This window comes from Patagioenas fasciata, chromosome 2, assembly GCF_037038585.1.
Source record: "Patagioenas fasciata isolate bPatFas1 chromosome 2, bPatFas1.hap1, whole genome shotgun sequence".
NCBI lineage: Eukaryota > Metazoa > Chordata > Aves > Columbiformes > Columbidae > Patagioenas > Patagioenas fasciata.
The window spans coordinates 77418066-77438399 of NC_092521.1; the positions used below are offsets into that span (position 1 = coordinate 77418066).

The 20334-nt window shown below is 40.3% G+C and overlaps 1 protein-coding gene across 18 annotated transcripts in view; it reads right to left on the reverse strand.

Moving 5' to 3' along the window:
- CTNND2 (catenin delta 2) overlaps window positions 1-20334 on the reverse strand; it is a 650551-nt gene that overhangs the window by 63252 nt on the left and 566965 nt on the right. For all 18 annotated transcript variants that reach the window (XM_071804478.1, XM_071804466.1, XM_071804465.1 and 15 more), the window contains one exon: window positions 12117-12267. In XM_071804478.1, coding sequence (XP_071660579.1) covers window positions 12117-12267 — 151 coding nt within the window. The remainder of the gene's footprint in view (window positions 1-12116; window positions 12268-20334) is intronic.

Sequence of the window (20334 nt, forward strand, 5' to 3'; positions counted from 1 at the left end):
TTAAAATCTGCAAGTACGATGCCCTACTGAAAACAACATTTTGAGCTATTATTGTAATTCCCTCTCTGGTAAATAAAGCAAACTCCTGTGTCCATGTGAATTTACTGGCAATTATCCTATTGTGGCCCTGATTCCACAATAAGATGATTTGACCCTGGTCCTTATACATTGTCACACTGAAATTGTGGTTTAAAATTTGATGAAACTTCTCCTGAAGTGACTTGAATATTTGCAACGATGTCACTGAGGTTAAACATATTTAAATTTTTTTAATTTAGGAATTATAGAGTTTACTCTGATTGCCAACCACATCCTGGGCTGTATCAGATAGTCTAGCTAACCAATCACAGAACTGATTCTTCCTCTAGACTCAAATGATTCTACCTCTAGACTGCATCTAGAGTATCGCATCCAGTTTTGGTCTCCCCAGAACAAGAAAGTCATGGCAGTACTTGAACAAGTCCAACGGAGCACCACAAAAACAGTCGGGGGGATGGAACTCATGGCATTCAAGAACTGCATTTTCTGGGCCTTAAGAGAAGGTTAAGGAGAGACCTTACTGTTGTCTACAACTACTTAATAAGATAGTGTAGAGAGAATGGACTTAGGCTCACCTTAGAGTTCCACAATCTAAGAAAAATAAGCAAAATACACAAGGAAATTCCAGCTGATAAAGGGAAGAGAATTTTTACGATGAGTGTTATCAAACAATGCAACAGGTTTGTTGAGGGAGGCTGAGCAATCTCTGTCACTTCACCAGCTGGACAAGATCCTGAGCAACCGGCGTTTACTGGACCTCCCTTGAGCAGGAGGATGAACTAGCTGTCCCCTAGAGGTCTCTTCCAAACCCTTCTAGATTCAGAAAGACCAAACTGTGTCTTTTGTTGCACTGGAAGACTGAAGCCTTCCCTACGAACTGAGAAAGTGAGTTTATTTTTTAAATGTATTTTCATATGTTACCCAGTTAACTTATTTTCTAGGCTTACATGGACTAAAAGGCAGTAAACTGGCACAAGATCATCTAGTACTGACATAAATTTCATAGTATATGTATCCCAGACTGTTAGCAATTATTTAACAGTTAAGACTGCCTCCAAAGACAAGTAACTTTTGAATTTTGTTGGCAATTCCTTCCCTGCACATTCATCAGTGTTTATAAAGCACCAGCAGCAAAACAGATTTTATATGCGTTTCTTTCTATAGGGCAGACCTCTACAACCTACTGAAAATTCTCAAAACTGTCTCTTTGGACCTTCTTTCTCTGATCAATTTTGTTCAAGTTCTTTGTTCTGGAATACAGGAGGGATCATATCTAAAATATTCAATTATCTAGTTTCTTACAAAAAAAAAAAGAAGAATTACTTCAATTATAAGTTTTAACAAAGTGCTCTATCCTTTTGTCTTAACCTGATCTTTCAATTTGCACTACGCATATTACATTTCTACACAAAAAAACATGGGTTTAAGCAGTAATGCATATAAATGCTTTCTTAGATCAATTCCTGAAGTCTGATCCGTCATTATAACGTATTATAAAATTGCTAACTCTAGGGGGTAGTCATTGTATCTTCTTTCATGTTCTCACAATTTCTTGCATAATGGAGCCACAAGAGGAAGCGAAAGCAAAATGAAAACCATAATAATACTAAAGATTGTATCAGATTCTCCAGATTTCAAATAATTTCATAGAGATGCCATGGAGAGATCAATAAGGCTCTGAAGCCGACTCTAAGGGTTCTCTAGGCTTTCCTTGGGAGGAAAACTAAATTTATTTATTTTTATTTAATTGAGCCCACTGAGATATTAAGTACCAGAATCACTGTCTTACCTTATAGAATTATGATAACAAGGACCCTCAGCAAATTGAGTATTTCCTCACTTATCTCAGATGATGAGAATTTGTTACCCTTTGTGACTGCACATTACAAACCTGCTGCTATTCAATCCCAGCAGTTATAAGCATGAGACAGCAGATTTGTTTGTTTGTTTTTAAATTGCTTGTTAAGTATTGGTGCAAGCTGTTTTAGTCTGAGTCTTATTCAACTGGTACCCAAAAGAAGAACCTCAGCAATGAGCAGGAAGTTAAAACACAGTGACGGTGCTTCCAGCAAGCCCCAGACAGTGCCTTTTTAGAGATACCACATGCACCTAAAGTTGCAATATTCATGAGGAAATGCAAAAATGCATTTGTAAAAACTGTAGCAAAAGACCATTATTCTACTATCTGTAATCAAAAGTATATTTGAAGTTTTAATAATGTTATGTCAAACAAGAGCCTTTAATGCTAAAACCCATTATAAATTATAGAAACAACTAGTGTATGAGTTTGTTCTTATAAGCAAGCAAATCCTACATCTAAGTACTTCATGAAGAACAATTACTCTGTAAGAAAGCAAAGAGATCTGAAGATGGCATGCAGAAACCAACAAGTGTGAGACTGAGATCCTTTTTCATAATTGTGAAAGGCTAAACTAACACTAGGATCACCCGTATTTTGGCACAGAATGCATATAAGCCAACAGAGAAATGCTGTCACTTTCTGCATATACTGTGCCAACTGCTAACAACCAGTAATGTTGTGTAAGTACCTTATGATCACGAATGGAAAGAAAAACTAAGTTCAGTTTAACTGCAATGAGATTTAATTAGAATGCCGGTTTTAAGCAAAAACATCCATACTCTGCCCTGGTGAGGCCAAATCTGGAGTACTGCATCCAGTTCTGAGCTCCCCAGTTTCAGAAGGACAGGAATTACTGGAGGGAGTTCAGCAGTGGGCTGTGAAGATGATTAGGGGTCTAGTGCACATTTCTTATGAAGAAGGACTGAGAGACCTGGGTCTGTTCAGCCTGGAGAAGAGAAGGCTGAGAGGGGATCTCATCAATGTTTATAGATATCTCAAGGGTGGGTGTCAAGAGGATGGGACCAGATTCCTTTCAGTGGTGCCCAATGATAGGATAAGGGGCAATGGGCACAGACTGAAGCACAGGAGATTCCATCTGAATATGAGGGAAAACTTCTTTACTTTGAGGGTGCCAGAGCACTGAACAGGCTGCCCGGAGAGGTTGTGGAGTCTCCTTCTCTGGAGACATTCAAAACCCTCCTGGACACATTCCTGTGTGATCTGCTCTGGGTGAACCTGCTTTAACAGCTGGGTTGGACTGGATGATCTCCAGAGGTCCCTTCCAACGCAAACCATTCTGTGATTCTGTGATGCTATTTCCTAATTTTCATTCTTTGAACACTGACTCTGATGTCCTCTTCCTTTCTCATGTTTTCATCCTGGGAAAATGAGACATTTATCTAATGGATGATGACAAACATCTCTGTTGCATATCCACAGGTATTCTACTTCTGTGTTAGCCCATATCATGTCAGCATAATCCTCCTGCACAGGGACACAGAAATCTTTTAGGTCCCTGCAATCAGAGTTTTCTACCAATGCCACCTTGTGAAGGGTGTTCAGGTTTTGTCCTTAACATTCCTAAACATTTTCAAACAACAAACACATTGAGACATGCAGAAGACAAGTTCGTGGACACTGAAGTAGAAGTCTGAGTATGTCTCAAAAGCCACATTTGAGGAGAGGGACATTGTACACAGCCACTTCACCTGTGAACACCTAACTCATGAACCAGGATTGTAGGAGATATTGCAAGAACAACTGCACTAATTTAGAGAGTGTGAGGATGTAGGTGAACAGAGAAAATTACTATTCATATGACTGGAAGCAATCTACAGATAGCTTAAATTACTGACACGCATTCATCCTTTCTTAATTTTTCCATTTCTTAGCTCCACCTCTAACATCCTTTGTAACTGCAATGCTCTGGCCCCATTCCCAGGCTCTTCACATGCAAGAAAAAGGATGTTACTTTTTTTAATAAAATGCTAATTCACCTGCCATATTCTGCTCTCTTTCACTGACATGTGTCATGCATAGGAGTTCGAGTTTCTTCAAAGAAAAATGCTTTTAGTAAAAAATGCCATATCTGTAATTTCAATCATGTGAAAATTGTTTAAGTTGATAAGGATTTCAGGAGCAAAGGTTATTTTGCATCTTACATAGAATAAAACTAGCTCACTGTTCCATGAATTGAAGCTGATACAGAACATGTGGAAACATCTGTTTTGATACACTTATCTGTTAATGTCAAGCTGTCACAAAACTTGGATTTTCAAAACCACTTTGCAGATTTAGGATAATTCCTCATGGATTTAAAAGTACTTTTAAAATTACTTTGGCAGTTTGTGACATTTGCATTTTTGTCTCTGTATGTTTTATGGAATATGCAACTGAATTATATGCACTTTTTAGATCAGAACTACGAATTTTCAAAAGATAAGCAGCATTTCTCAGCATGAACATGCTGAGAAACAGAGATGAAAATTGATATGGGATTGTTTGAAATGTCAATCGTCTGAGTGAGAATAGTGTATATAGTTACAATTTAATTGCTTTCTACCTTATGCAGAAGAACAGAACCAAACAGAAATCTCAAACAAAATGTAAGGTGTAGGTTGGGGCACTTTCTTATGTGTGAAATCCACACCAATGAAATAAAAAGGCACATCCGTTAATGGCTTGGGGGTTTTTTTTGATGGTGGTGTTTTTGGTAGATACACTAAATCTAGGCTTTCCTGGGCCACCTTCACAAGATTTTGTAATGTTTATGACTTGCACTCAGCATTTAATGTCAAGTAATACTGAATGTGAATACAAAGTTATAAAACCTATAATAAATACTTCAAGGTTTATAAACCTTAAAACATCATATGGCATCATTTAAAATTACTGCCATCATCTAGATAAGGTATCGTGTTGCAGTCCTAAAGATGATTCTCTTGAGACTCTGGCATTTGAAACAGAAACACAGGCATTTTCCAGGCATTTTCCCACAGATTATTCTACTACAAGGAACAGCTGACCTGGGTCTGGGTTATCATTAGTACTGTGAGGCATCTTGATCTTATTTTGTGGAGATGAAAATGTTGTGTGATTCTTTGACTTAGTATTACAATGAAAAACAGGTCTGTGAAAGTGATATTCTTCGTTATCCTAGATCTGAGCCTGTATACGGTTATTTCTGTTGTTTTGAGGTACAATGAAAAACCACAGCACCTTTTCACTAATTGCTTGCAAAGCCTACTGAGCTAGTTAAAGGGGAGTGGGACAGTACTTATTCTGCATTATCAGAACAATTTCTGATGAGATACTACTTGCTTATCTTCACTCACCCAAAAGTTAGACATCAAGTCTCTAGCTACTTCTCTAGGTTCTCACACAGGACGCACCCACCATAAGATTCAAGACTTTAGGTGACAGAAGCAAGTGGGATGAACACCTGGATATGCCATTTTCTCTCTACTGTCCACAGCAGAAGCCTACCTGATTAGCTGAAACACCAGATTTTCAGATGGTTCACAGTAGATAAAAATCCCTCCAAATCCAGAGAGCCATGCTTAGGCAATAGGGAAGTGCAGATGTAAAAGAGTTAATCTAGACCTGAAAATGCTTGATCTTCACTTTGATACGAAAAATGAGAATTTGGTTTAACCAACATTGTTTTTCCCCCTAAATCCCTTCTCTTGAGAATATTATGTAATAAGAAACGACCACGGAAGGAAACCTTTCCTAACCTCTATAACTACAAGTTCTGCTTGTCAAAAATATATTTGAGATAAACTGGAGCAAAAGGCAATGCACAAGTGGCTCAAGGCACATGAAAAAAATGAAAATCTCCTTGATACAAGGCTTTTACACTGTAATGGAAAAAAATATTTAACACTTAAACTTTCATCAGTTAAAATTCTCAGCTAACTTACGGGTGCAACGCTAGAATTCAGGAAGTTTGGACTTTGACATATAGGTGTAATAAAACATCAGAACTCAATTATGCATTTGCCAATTTAACTAACATCTTTCTCTTTATTGATATAAAGAGCACCAGCTATTAATGCATGGCCATATCTTCCATTTCCTAAATCAACCTCTGGATGACAGTCTCTTCTTATTCAGGTATCTGTTTACCATAATATAGGTTTCACACAGCTCAACTATTAAATACAACAAATGAAGTGCAATAAAAGCTCACACAAATTAAACAAATTGCAACATATATTCTGTCTCCACCTTCTTCTGAACAAGCGTCTAAGATTCCTGATTAATGCTTTCTGGCATCTTTTCCATGGTGAATTTACATCAGTTTAACATTTCAGTGACTAAGATACTTTATAAGTCAATTAAAAAATCAATAAAAAAATTCAGCATCTCACTTTCAGATCCTTGGAGATGTATGTGTGAGAAATTCAGAAGAGCTCATATTCAAAAAGGAGAGAAAACTGCAGATAGACAGTGTAAGTGGAATGAAAGCTGCATGTTTGATTTAATTATCTCCCAAAACCATTCCCATATTCTCTATCAATATACATTACTATGAGTTGGAATTTCTTATATCTGCAGGTCTTGTAACTACAAAAGTGAATGCTGTTTTCACTTGGATTTATTATTAATACTTAAACAGATTTACAGTCTTAGAATGTGGCCATATTCTAAGGTAGGAGAACCCCATGTGGTTATTTATGCTCCAGAAGCGTCACGTTCTGCTGTGAGAATGCAAATACTTATTTTTGACGTGTTTTCAGCCTAACAACCTAAAGCAATTTTTTTCCAAATGTGAATCAATATCACACTTTGAAATAACAGACCTGACCCTGCTTTGAGTGCAAGGCTGGACAAGATGACCTCCTCACATTCCTTCCAACCTGAATTATTCTGTGAGTCTAATGGTTCATTAGATTTGAGAACTCCTGATATGTATTTTAATCAAACTTTCTCAAGTTTAGCACTAAAATTTTAAAACAAACACCAGTTATTTCAGGCACCCAAATAGGCCCACATTGCTCAGAAGATGGTGAGGCATACACTCAGCGGCATATAGGTATCTTATACTGGACAATGACCTTTAAGATGCCTAGAAAGATTAAGCAGGTTCCAACACACATTAACAATATAATTGATATGCTATCCTCAAATTTTATGTATATCTTATAACTGCATTGCCAACAGATGAGTAGTGAATTGAGAATAATTCAGTACTGACACCTTGTAGCCCTCAACTCAGGAACAGTTATTAAAAAACTACTCTGCTACAGGCCCTGTTTCAAGATTTGATTCAAAATCTTGTGAACATGGCAGAAATTGTATCACTAACTTTGCTTATCTGAATGATGATTTTACAGCGATAGCCACAAGAAAGATGTCTTTGGTGTTGCAACACTTCAATTTATCCCATCAGACTCCCTAGAATCTACAGCCCTGAACAGACATATGGATTCTCTATACATTTTAAGGGAGAGATACATAAGGATATATCCTCTAATGCAGGATAAGAAGTCAGCAAAAAAACATTTAGGTGGAATTGTCTTCCTTTTTTATTTGAGGGTGAGTGATCAAAACACTTCAAGTCTCTTTTATTTAACCACAAAAATACAGGCCAAGAGGTCAAGAGAAAGAATGGTGCTCTTGAATCACTAGCACAATACTTCTCTCAAACAACATTGACCCAGAATAGCATTAGAAACCACTGTCAGGATGAGAGGAAACTGATAGAAACACCTGAAGCACAAAACTGTGCATTGAAATTTTAAAAATTTTACCTCCAGTTCTGCATTCATTCCAAAATCATATACTGTGGACTTACCACTAAACAGTATGAAATGCAATAGTAGTACAAGTTCCCAATTGTGCTTCAACAGGGCAAATCCTATATTGTAAATATTCTGTTATACATGAATAGTGACAAATTTCTCATCTGGGGCAGCTCAAAAAATCAGCTTAACCCTTCTGAAAGACCACCTACTGCACTTTAAAATGCCAAAATAATTGTCATTTAAAATCAAAGGTAAATGCCGTGCCTATAGAATCACAATGCAAATGAAAATCTTGGGGACAGAAATTCAACCTTTAAAAATTTCACTGACAGGGACAGTCTGTACCTGCTTGTGTAGGCAGAATAACAAGTGACATAATCTCTAATTAGCTGTATATTTCATGTTCCCTTTTGTTAAAGAGGTCATGGATGGCAGAAGAGAGGAAAACTGCTGTTTGTGTTTCAGATAAGAGAAAGATGATGCTGGCTCATTCCCCAAGATTGAATGAGGAATCTCACTTTGGAAAGCTCTCTCAGATGCTGAGGAGGGAGTGGGACCAACAAGAAGGGAGGCTGCTGCACCAGATCTGGCTGGGAAACTCCAGGGAGGAAAAGAGGGGTCCTCTAAAGTAGGACATGGGTCTGCAGAGCAGGATCTATCAGATGATCCACAAAGTTTCCTAGAAGGCCAGAAGACTGTGTGGAAGGTGTTTGAATCAGAAAGGCATTGAAAGCTGGTGAAACAGACCACACAGAAGCAAGTCATCCTGCAAAGGTGCTGTTTACAGGAGATGGATTTATTTTTAAGCCTTTCTGCCCCACCCAGCTGATCCAAATTTCCTCTATTTAAAGAAAAAAATATTATTTTAAGTTTGCAATTTTTTGACATCATTCCAACAAGAGAGTAAAAGTCTATAGGTGTGCTTACGGTAGGGAAGACGGTGGGACAGCTCTGCACCAGGCACTGGCCTGACTGGCATCCTGCTGTGGCACTGCCAGAAGCAGCAGGTCTGCAGGTAGTTCTCCAGTGAAAAGTGTCATTCCTTGGGGAGGGAGAATAATGCCATATCCTCAGATTAAGGCACCTATATAGTGCTGAGGGGACACAGAGGGTGTGTTTGTTATTCTACTTCTCCCTCCTCAGCATTTTTTTTTTTTTCTTTTTTCAGAGAGGGAAAGATAAAGGAAAAAGGAACATCAGGGTGACATAAATACACAGAGGTTATCAACAAAGCTCTTGGAGGACTTGTGGGTCAAATGTGACTTTCTTCTATCTAAGTGAATGACCAAAAGAAAAAAAAAGTGTGATTTTTGGCCAACTCAGAGACATAGAGTTGGACTGGTGAGAGAAGCTAATGGCCCCATGAAGAAGCTTAGCAGAGACAGAATCTGCTAAAAGGTGGGAAAACATGCTTTCCACAATACTTGCAGAGCACATGAAAAGAAGCAGGCAGATGCTGGGCTACCAGATGGACATGGGAGCACTGTGCAGCCTACAGTGCTGAAACTAAAGAAGAACAAACCAGGCAATATCAGTAGTGAATCTTTTCAAAATCCACACACCATTTCTCTTAGCTGTGACACTGTCGGGAGAGAGAAAAGGCTGATAGACCTTCCCATGTGGTGCACTCTTGGGAAGCAGCACAGGTTGGATTCTCTTTCATGCAGACAGGGTCCTGAAAGGCAAATGAAAACTGAATGTGATCTGACTGTGACCAAGAACACACCTGGGCAGTAATGCCCAAGGAGGAGAAACTGGGTGCTGGATTACCTCGTGTCAGTACTAAGTAGGCCAGGTTTAACATGCTTTTGTCTGAGTGAAGTTTAGTTTTCAGAAGGAGAAAGACGAATGTGTCTGCTGTCTCAGCCTTGAGGCACATGGCGCAATGTAAAAGCGATGGAGGAGAAAAAAGAGAGTCCTATTGAGGACATGGAACATGCCTGAAATGAAGCCCAGGAAGAAGACCTCAATATAAATTAAGAAAATGCTGTTATGGGGATGGCTCACCTAAACTATATGAGAAACCTGGTACCAACCTTTAGCAACATAACAACACACTTGATAGATCTGTGTGATAAACAAAACAGATCAGCCAATTCAATGGAGTCGAGAAAGAAACTTCTGGTCATTTCAGAAGAGCGGTCTTTTTGTTTGTTTCATAGTTTGGTACAGGTGAGTTTGGATTTTAGCGAGCTTTTCTATATATTTGCCAGATGCCTCAACAGTGATTTATGGGCAGCTATGATATGTCCTATTTGCTAAAAAATATTCAGGAACAAGAGAAATAATGACTGTTATTACTATTTCTTTGAAGTTCAATGATGAAAGCCAAAGAAAAAACATATAAAGATCACAGCTGAAATAGTTCAGTAATTATAGTCATAACTTCCCTGTCATATCGGCATGTTTGGACTTTTTTAAACTGCAGCAAATTTGTACTGCAGTCATAAAGTATGATTCCCCAGAATCACCCCACAAATAACTGAAATCTGAACATCACAGCATAACCATTACAGGTTGGCTACATAAATAAATTTATAAGGTAATTATTTTCAACACTTTTCCCACCTTTTAAAAATTCATTTTTTGTTTATATCATATGTTCTCCAAGAATTCCATAAAAAATTAAAGTGTGGAGGTTATGCAAGCTTATTATTCATAATTTACTGAATATTTTGAATGGCACATTGTATTAAGACAGCTCCATTTTCACATGTTTAGTCTTACTTCTGTAAATCAAATTTGCATATTTGGGAAAGAAATAAAACTTTCAATTAAAAAAAAATAATCAGAGTGCAGAAAAGGTAACCATATATAGTCTAAGTCATGGCATTACAAAACACGTATATACTCAGTAAATGCAACTGTAAAGAGCTTTTTGTGATGTCAATAAGTAGGAATAAGAGAATATAGAAGAAAACAGCATTAATGTGGTCTGTGAATCCTTTAGAGGAAGCCCCACAAAGAAAGAAATAAGATGTTAAATAATAGAGACTATGACATACTGCAGACTGAATGGGGAGGTGGATCATGAGAGAAAAAAGCTAAGGTCTATTATTAATCCAGATTAGACAGCCTGATATACTTGCTTCAGCAATAATTTCTACTTTTAAATTCCTAGAAAACAAAAAAACCCACAACCACTAAGAACACATATGCGGCATCCTGCTTCCTGAAAGCTGAACACAATACATCAAACAAATCTCATGTCATGCCAGTTTTATCAACTATAACACAAGAAAAAGCTGAACAAGGAGGCTGGTCTTGCAGGTAAAGCATCAGTCTTGAGTTCAATCCCTGGGCAACCGCAGCAGGTTTACACTATTCACCAATCTCTACCTCTTATTTGTTTCAAAATATTTTGTCAATGAAGTCTCTCTAGTTCGTACAAGACATGAGGGGAGTGATTGCCTTGTTTTAACAACCTGCAGAGCACTGCTGTAAGGAAGCGCTAACCCTGAGATAGCACTGGATACAAATAATAAAACATCCCAATCGAAGTATTTATTTGTGGAATGCTGTAATTAAAAGCAGAGGAGGAGAAGTATGCTGTAATGGTAATAAATTAACAACTTTGCAAAAATGAATAAAAAATACGCTCTTAATGTACAGAAGAAGCAGAGATAGTTTTGTCATGACTGTTGAAATAGTTCAAAAGCAAAGAAGTGATTATTTTTCAAAGACAGAACATGAAAATAGAAGTTCAATGATCCACAGTATTTGGATGAATTTCAGCTAAAAAAATCCCATAAAAAACCTAAACCTAAACTTAAACCTAATAATAATAATAATAATAATAATCCAAACCAAAACCAAATTAGAATTAAAAAAAAAAACACAAAAAACCACAAACCAAACAAAAAAAGAAAAAACCCAAACAACCCAGAAACCACAAAACAAAACCCAAGATGTTTGCTTACCATACGATCAGAATTCAGGGGCAACAATGATGTATGTAAATTGTTTTTCTCTTCCTTAACTATATATGTGTTTGTGAATCAAGCAACTCCCAGTTCTCTTGCTGGAGCTACTAATCTGCCCAGTAAATTCTTGGAACTATCTTACCATCCTTATGATTTGTCACTTCATGACCCCAAAATATTTGCAATAGATAATCTGAGGACCAGGAGTGGCTGCTCTGCTTAGATCCTCAATTTGGAAGATGCAAGTGCTATTGCCAGCCTAAGAACGAAGTGCTCAATCAGAGCAAAGCCATTGCTTTTCTTCTGGAGATTACAGTATGACAGATCTTGGAACACTGCATGATGTTTAAATAATTTAACAATTCCTTGCAATATAAAATTAAGCTGTCACATAAAATGCGAATATGACACATTAGAGAAGGGATTAAAGAAGTTGTGCAAGAAATGTGAGAATAGTTGTTTTCATTGTGCTCATTCTGCTGCAAACTTGAAGAAAAAAACAGCAAACTCGCAGAATATATAGGTTGTTTGGAAAGAACATACCTATTAACTCCTTATTTCTGACATCTAAGGCCATGTTTCGTAAAGCTGTAGCAACTGCACATACCACCCGGTCATTGTCTATTCGAAGCAGTTCCACCAGGATTGGCAATCCTTTTTCTTTGCGGACAGCAGCGCGGATATACACTGACCACTGTGAAGACACATGGGAGAGTGTGAAGAAGAAAGTGAGAAATCCACTACAGAAAGCAGGGCATCTCAGGTTATAGGTATTGGGTACAGGGTAACAGAAGCATTGGGTGCAAACTCCAAAGAGAGGAAATAATTGCATTTATGACGTTAAGCAATTACTTGATTTTGAAATACGTGTTAATTTTTTATGATGGCAGAGAAATTAAATGATGAATTGACTTTACTCCTAGCACATCTGGTTACATTTTCACAGCTCAGGTCTGCAGATCACTTGCTTTGCATCAGCATTTTCTATGCATCATCTAATGATGCTTGTTCAGTGCTAAAACAAGATTTATGTTACAAAATACATATTACAAAACATGTTCAAGAGGTCTGAGTATTTCTTTGTTATTACTGTAAGAACTACTTACTCTGAAAACATGAACATGCTGTTATAATATCTCTTGTGATTGTCACCTTATTCAGAAGGAAAAATGAGGACAACGGCAAGTTTGGTTTTGGCACTTGTAGTGGTCCTAACTGAAAGACTATTATACATGGAGCAGTCAGGAGATTCACATAAGAGCTGACTGGAGGGAGGTGCAGGCCTGTTCTGTGCTGTGACGCATGTGCCACATGGCTGCAGGATAAATCTGGGGCAGATTGTACTGGAGAAACCTGTAGGCATCTCCCACTTTGCAGCTGGTTGTAATACCAATGGTACACCCTTGTCTTTATCTCAAAGTGAAGCAGCATGTTCTCATGTGAATATCATTTTCCTTGACAGTAGGAATAATGAATAGACATGTTTACTTCAAAGAAAATCCTCTAAGAGTTCTAAAGACTATCATGCCAGTGAACTTCTCCATGGATGGGATCTGTGCAGTGTACCACGACTAGGAGGTCCATCCAATGTTGCACAACTTGGGGTTCCCAACATTTGAAGGGATGGAAGATTAACTATACTATTATCTTTTTCATACCACTGTTAGCTCCAGAAGTTGGAAAAAACATAAGACCAAAACTGTGACCTTGTGGTTTGAAAATCTATGGATATTGCCAAATTCAAGATATTTGGACACCTGCAGGATGTTAATTCTGAAATCTTCTCTGTCATTTTCCTGAAGTTCATACTTGTGCTCCTCGTACTGATAGTTTAAAGGAATTCATTGAAGCAGAGCTTCCCCCTCCTTTCAGTACTCTGACATGGATACTTATCCTGCCATCATACCTGGAAGGTGAAGACAAAGTTCTGGAAGCCCTTAGCCTTTGAAATACTTCAAATATTTCAGAAACTAAGCTGATGAGCCTTAGGATTTTCAGATCATGATGACCCTTTTCTTTTGACAAAGCTTCCTTAAAGAACAGTTAAGTCACACCTTAAAGAACGGTTAGATCACAATATCATTTCTCCATAAACAGAGAAAGTATTATAAAACCAAATTCCATTAAATGAAGCATTAGAACATTGTAAGCCCACTCACTGTCATCAGACCATGCTTAGCCTCTTCATATGGCCTTTACTTACCAGAGCTGAATTGCTCACTTTAAAAGCTAGCATCTGTTTATGCTATGGACAGGTGCCTTGAACAGCAAAAGTAAGCATCTATTTTATGATAACAATCGTAGATACAGAGACAAACAAGGGCTGCAATGTTGCAATATCTGGAGTGGAAATTCATTCCAAGTGAAGGCATTCAGGGGAAATTAGGAAAAGAAACCAGCATTTAAAGAAAATAAAATAATTTTTTCTCCTCTGTAATAACCACACAGAACAAAAGCTAGCTGAATGGACTTTGCTGTAGATGAAAGTGATAATGGTTACAATAAGCTTTAAAGTCACGTAAATGAGACATCGGGTTCTCGGCATCGCTAAGCACAGTAGTGTAATATGTCTAAAACAGCATTTTCTGCAGCAAAGCAGATAGGTTTTAGGTGAAAGAAGTGGTATCAGGATTCTTGACTGATCTTATTCTATGCTCTCTCCTCCAGTCTTCTCTCTAGAACCAGTGTATAGGATGATCATCATATAAAAAAGTAAAACATCTTAAAGATCAGTGAGTTTAACTGGAAGTATCTGCTGAAAAATAATTTCTTTCCTATATCTTGGTTTTAATGGAATACTAAATATAAAGGATGCTATGAAAACACCAAATTAACCTGTCTAAGCTTCCTCTTTTTAACCAACATGTATTTACTTGCCAGTTAAACACACTCTCACCTGCAGCTGGGAGTACCCAAAGCAATAGCTCTTTACACTTAAAAACTCCCGTTGCTGTTTTTTTTACACCTCTCACAGGGGAGGCCTCCGCTGCATCTGCCGTGATGACAAGGTGACGGCCGGAGTGAGAGTTCACGACAGCAGCGAGAAAGGAGTGAGTGTGTCTGGGTGAGGAGAGAGCTGAAGCTTGCAGACTCTGTACTGAAAGATACTCTCGTTCATCACTAAAGGACGTCACAGATATAGTGCCTCCAATATGGGTCACATGGGGAAACGCTGGGGGTGTTTGTTTTTAAGGAAAACCTTATTTGTGTTTATTCAATACCAGAGAGAATCTAAAATGATCTTACAGATTATTCCATATACTATAAAAAACTCCATATTAAAACCTCAGTAAATAGTTTTCCTTTGGATTTTTTTAGTCAGCTACCAAGGGAAAACACAAGCACTTGTTTTATGAAACCCAGGCTTAGAACAGACTTGGATTGTAGTATTTTCATCATCCATTCTAAAACAAAGTCTGAAAGAAACAAATTAAGAAATGCATTTTTTTAACCCTAGGGAGAGCAGAAGACATTGTAGGAGAAACACTGAAATAACTCAGTATGAAAAAAAGAGACAACATAAACCTCCTTACTGAATAAATGACATGCAAGCCTTCAGCGTGTGTAATGAACCAATTAATTTGATCACAATAGTCAAAAATACCACTCCAATGTTTTCATAGGGGAAAAATCCAGATATAATGTTTTACAGATGCACATATGGACACACATACATAAAACAATGGGAGAAAGAGAGAAAAGGATGTGTGAAACCTCTCTTCTCCCCGGTGCATTCTTTCCCCCCAGCTCTCTCTTTCCAGAGAATGCTATCGCTTTGGGAGAAGTTCACACAGACTTCTCAATGTGTGATTTGCTATCATTTCATCTGCGTTTCCAAGTCATGCACCTTAGGCAGAAACACAGAAATGTCTATTAATTGTTTCGACAGTCTCCAGAGAACTTTCCATGTGGAAAGTGGTAAGAGCTGTCTGTGTCTCTTTCCTTAAGCAGCCAATTAGGAGAAGTCTCTGCAAGCAATTAGGCTGTGCTGTGTGGATTTCCGGAACATTCAAATTGAGATGCCTCAAAACGGCTATTTTATTCTTGCAAAGAATGGAAAAATTGATCCGCTCTTGCGTGTGCTGATGATCCTTTTGTTTGCCTAAAGCCATCGTGAAACTCACCTGTATTTCCCCATTGCAGGTCAATTGCTAATATAAGTTCAGTGAATTATAAAAGAGATGAAAAATAATAAGAAAAGAAAGGAAGGGTTTGTTGCCTACCAGTAGGTAAATGAGGCACTCTGCCAATATACTTAATCATCCTGTTACTCCACAAATCAGTGTCAGTGTCAGCTGTTCAGTTTGTAAAGAGAAAGGGTTCCTATGGGAATGGCAAAGACTTCAGAGTGAACAAGAAGCCAAAAAATAAAATCAAATCATTATTATCGCATCAGATTGTGGCTAAATTATCAGAGACAAGCACAGGAGCCACAATCTGTGCATGAATACTCTTTACAGATAATTGAATTCAGAGGGCTTAACTACTATACATCACCTTGAAGGTACTTAGGGCATCTCTATGTCCACTGTCATTGATAGTTCCCTTTTTATTTTTGTCATAGTAATTAAACAGAAAAATACAGTAAACCAAAAAATTAGTTTTTAGTTTGTCACAGTTATTATTATAAAGGACCCTCTCCAGAGCTGAATGCCTCTAAGGATTAAGATTACATTAGGCTGAAACTCAACAAAAGAGTAATTAATCTAGATCAAACTTACTTATTATTTCAGAAAAACTGAAAAGCATTTAGGCAGTTAAGTCCTTTTAGTATTTCATATGGTTTTCTTTGTTCTCCTGTGAAGGATGACCACAGCAGACCAAACTAAAGAAATGAAAAATTTCCAGCACAAAATGAAAAAAACCCACCAAAAAAACCCCACCAAAAATGCCAAAGGACTACCAACAATTATATACACTTGAAACTTAAGGAGGAGGTTGAGACGCTGAGGTCCATCAGGGAGTGCGAAAGGGAGATCGACTGGTGAAGTAACACCCTGACGTGCCAGTCGGAAAGGCCCCAGGGAGGTACCCCCAAAAAGGAGATGGACCTCCTGCCCTCTCGGACAGAGGCGGAGGTCCTGAGACAGCCCCTTGTTGCTGTCGGGCAGAGGTAGGGGACCTAAAAGAAGACGAGGGTTGGAAGCGTATTCCAGTTCGGCATCACGGGCAGCCCCCCTCCCTGCCTGCTTTGCCTCCCCAGGTGCCCCTCCATAGTAGGTTTGAGGCCCTGAATCTTGAAGAAGAGGTAGGTGAGGAGGTGATGCCAAGCCTGCCTACAAGATCACATAGGAAGAGGCAGTTGACTACACAACTTAAGACTGCCTCTGATAAGAAAGAAAGAAGGGTGATTGTAATAGGAAATTCCCTCCTGAAAGGAACAGAGGGCTCAGTATGCAGGGTTGACCCTCATCTTAGGGAAGTCTGTAGTCTACCTGGAGCCCGGATCAAGGATATTGCTAGAGAGCTCCCCAGACTGGTGCACCCGACAGACTCCTACCCGCTGCTGGGTAGTGGGTAGCAGCTTCCTCCAGACAGATGGGGAGGAAGCTGCTTCCCGTAGTCTGAGGGGAATGAAGAACGATTTCAAGGTCTTGGGAAGGATGGTGAAAGATTCAGGGGCTCAAGTGATCTCCTCTTCGCTCCTTCCCTCTTCAAGTGACGATGTGGGGTGGAATGGGAAAATTCAATCTCTAAATGGTTGGCTCCAAGACTGGTGCTACAGGCAGGGCTTTGGATTTTTTGATAATGACTGGTTTTATAAGACTCCAGTCTGGACAGTGTTACGCGGGAAAGGCTTATCTCGCAGGGGCAAAAGGATGCTGAGGCAGGAATTGGCTGGGCTCATTTGGAGAGCTTTAAACTAGGCTCGAAGGGGGATGGGGTTGTAGCTGGGCTTGTCCCGGTGGGGCAGCATTCTAAAACGGATGAGGACCGGGTGGCCTCCTGTGCCCCTAGGGAGAAATTGGTGTGCTCTGCTCGCTCCCTGAAATACCTGTACACCAATGCGCGCAGCATGGGGAATAAGCAGGAGAAGTTAGAATCCTATGTTCGGCCAGGAGATTACGATCTGGTGGCAATTACAGAAATGTTGTGGGACAGTTCACATGACTGGAATGTGGTCATGGATGGCTACGCCCTTTTCAGGAAAGACAGGCCAGCCAGGCGTGGTGGTGGAGTTGTTCTCTATGTGAGAGAGCAACTGCAATGTACTAAATTCTGCCCAGGAGCGGATGAGGAACAAGTTGAGAGTGTATGGATCAGGATCAAGGGGCAGGCTGGTAGGGGTGATGCGGTTATAGGTGTCTATTATAGGCCACCAGATCAGGTTGAGGAAGTGGATGAGGCCTTCTATGCGCAGCTGAGAGTGGCCTCACAGTCACAGGCCCTGGTTGTCGTGGGTAATTTTAACTTCCCTGATGTTTGCTGGAAGGACCATTCAGCCAGCCAGCCACAGTCCAGGAGGTTCCTCCAGTGCATTGATGATAACTTCCTCATGCAGATGGTGGAGGAGCCGACCAGGAGAGGTGCACTGCTGGATCTCATCCTCACTAACAAAGAGGGTCTGGTCGAAGCAGTAAAGGTTGAGGGCTGCCTGGGCTGCAGTGACCATGAGATGGTGGAGTTCAGCATCTCGTGTGGCAGGAACAGAATAGGAAGTAGAATTGCAACCCTGAACTTTAGCAGGGCTAACTTTGGCCTTTTCAAGCAATTGCTGGGGGAAATCCCGTGGGCAAGACTGCTTGAAGGAAAAGGGGCCCAAGAGAGCTGGACTGCATTCAGAGATTGCTTCTTCCATGCTCAGGATCAGAGCATCCCCACACGTAGGAAGTCGAGAAAGGGAGCCAGGAGGCCTGTGTGGTTGAATAGGGATCTGTTGGGTATGCTCAAGCAGAAGAGGAGAGTTTAGAGGTCATGGAAGCAGGGGCTGACCACTTGGGAGGAATATAAGGCTGCTGTTAGAGGATGTAGGAAGGCAGCTAGGATAGTCAAGGCCTCCTTAGAATTACAGCTGGCGAGAGGGGTCAAGGACAGCAAGAAGAACTTTTTTAAATACATAGCAGATAAAACTAATACCAGAGGCAATGTAGGCCCACTGATGAATGAGGTGGGTGCCCTGGTGGCGGAAGACACAGAGAAGGCAGAATTGCTGAATACCTTCTTTGTCTTTGTCTACTCTGCTGGAGGCTGTCCTGGGGAGCCCTGTACCCCTGAGACCCTGAATGAAGCCAGGTCAATGGAGGAGTTTGCTTTAGTTGATGAGGACTGGGTTAGGGAGCAATTAAATAGTCTGGACATCTATAAATCCATGGGTCCAGATGGGATGCATCCGTGGGTGCTGAGGGAGCTGGCTGAAGTCATTGCTAGACCGCTCTCCATAATTTTTGCCAAGTCTTGGGAAACTGGAGAGGTGCCCGAGGATTGGAGGAAAGCAAATGTCACTCCAGTCTTCAAAAAGGGCAAGAAGGAGGACCCGGGTAATTACAGACCCGTCAGCCTTCACCTCTGTCCCTGGGAAAGTAATGGAACAGCTTATCCTTGGTGTCATCTCAAGGCATATCAGGGATAAGAGGGTCATTAGGGGCAGTCAGCAGGGGTTTACCAAGGGTAAGTCATGCTTGACCAACCTCATAGCCTTTTATGAGAATGTAACAAGGTGGATGGATGATGGCAGAGCGGTGGATGTGGTCTACCTTGACTTCAGTAAAGCCTTTGACACAGTCTCTCACAGTATCCTCACAGCTAAGTTGAGGAGGTGTGGTCTAGACAATAGAGTAGTGAGGTGGGTTGCAAACTGGCTTAAAGAGAGAAGCCAGAGAGTGGTGGTCAATGATGCAGAGTCCAGTTGGAGACCAGTATCTAGTGGAGTGCCTCAGGGGTCAGTACCTGGGCCAATATTATTCAATATATTCATTAACGATTTGGACGAGGGAATTGAGTGTACTATCAGCAAGTTTGCTGATGACACTAAGCTGGGAGGAGTGGCTGACACGCCAGAAGGCTGTACTGCCATCCAGCGGGACCTGGACAGGCTGGAGAGTTGGGTGGGGAATAACCTGATGAAATTGAACAAGGGAAAGTGTAGAGTCCTGCATCTGGGCAGGAACAACCCCAGGTTCCAGTATAGGCTGGGAAATTATGTATTAGAGAGCAGTGTAGGGGAAAGGGACCTGGGGGTCCTGGTGGACAACAGGATGACCATGAGCCAGCCCTGTGCCCTTGTGGCCAGGAAGGCCAATGGCATCCTCGGGTGTATTACAAGGGGGGTGGTCAGTAGATCGAGAGAGGTCCTCCTTCCCCTCTACTCCGCCCTGGTGAGACCCCATCTGGAATATTGTATCCAGTTCTGGGCCCCTCAGTTCAAGAAGGACAGGGAACTGCTGGAGAGGGTCCAGCGTAGGGCAACAAAGATGATTAAGGGAGTGGAGCATCTCCCTTATGAAGAAAGGCTGAGGGAGCTGGGTCTCTTTAGTTTGGAGAAGAGGAGACTGAGGGGTGACCTTATTGATGTTTATAAATATATAAAGGCTGAGTGCCATGAGAATGGAGCCAGGCTGTTCTCAAGTGGCAAACAATGATAGGACAAGGAGTAATGGGATCAAGCTGGAACACAAGAGGTTCCACTTAAATTTGAGAAGAAGTTTCTTCTCAGTGAGGGTGACAGAGGACTGGAACAGGCTGCCCAGGGGGGTTGTGGAGTCTCCTTCCCTGGAGACATTCAAAGCCCGCCTGGACACATTCCTGTGCGACCTCACCTAGG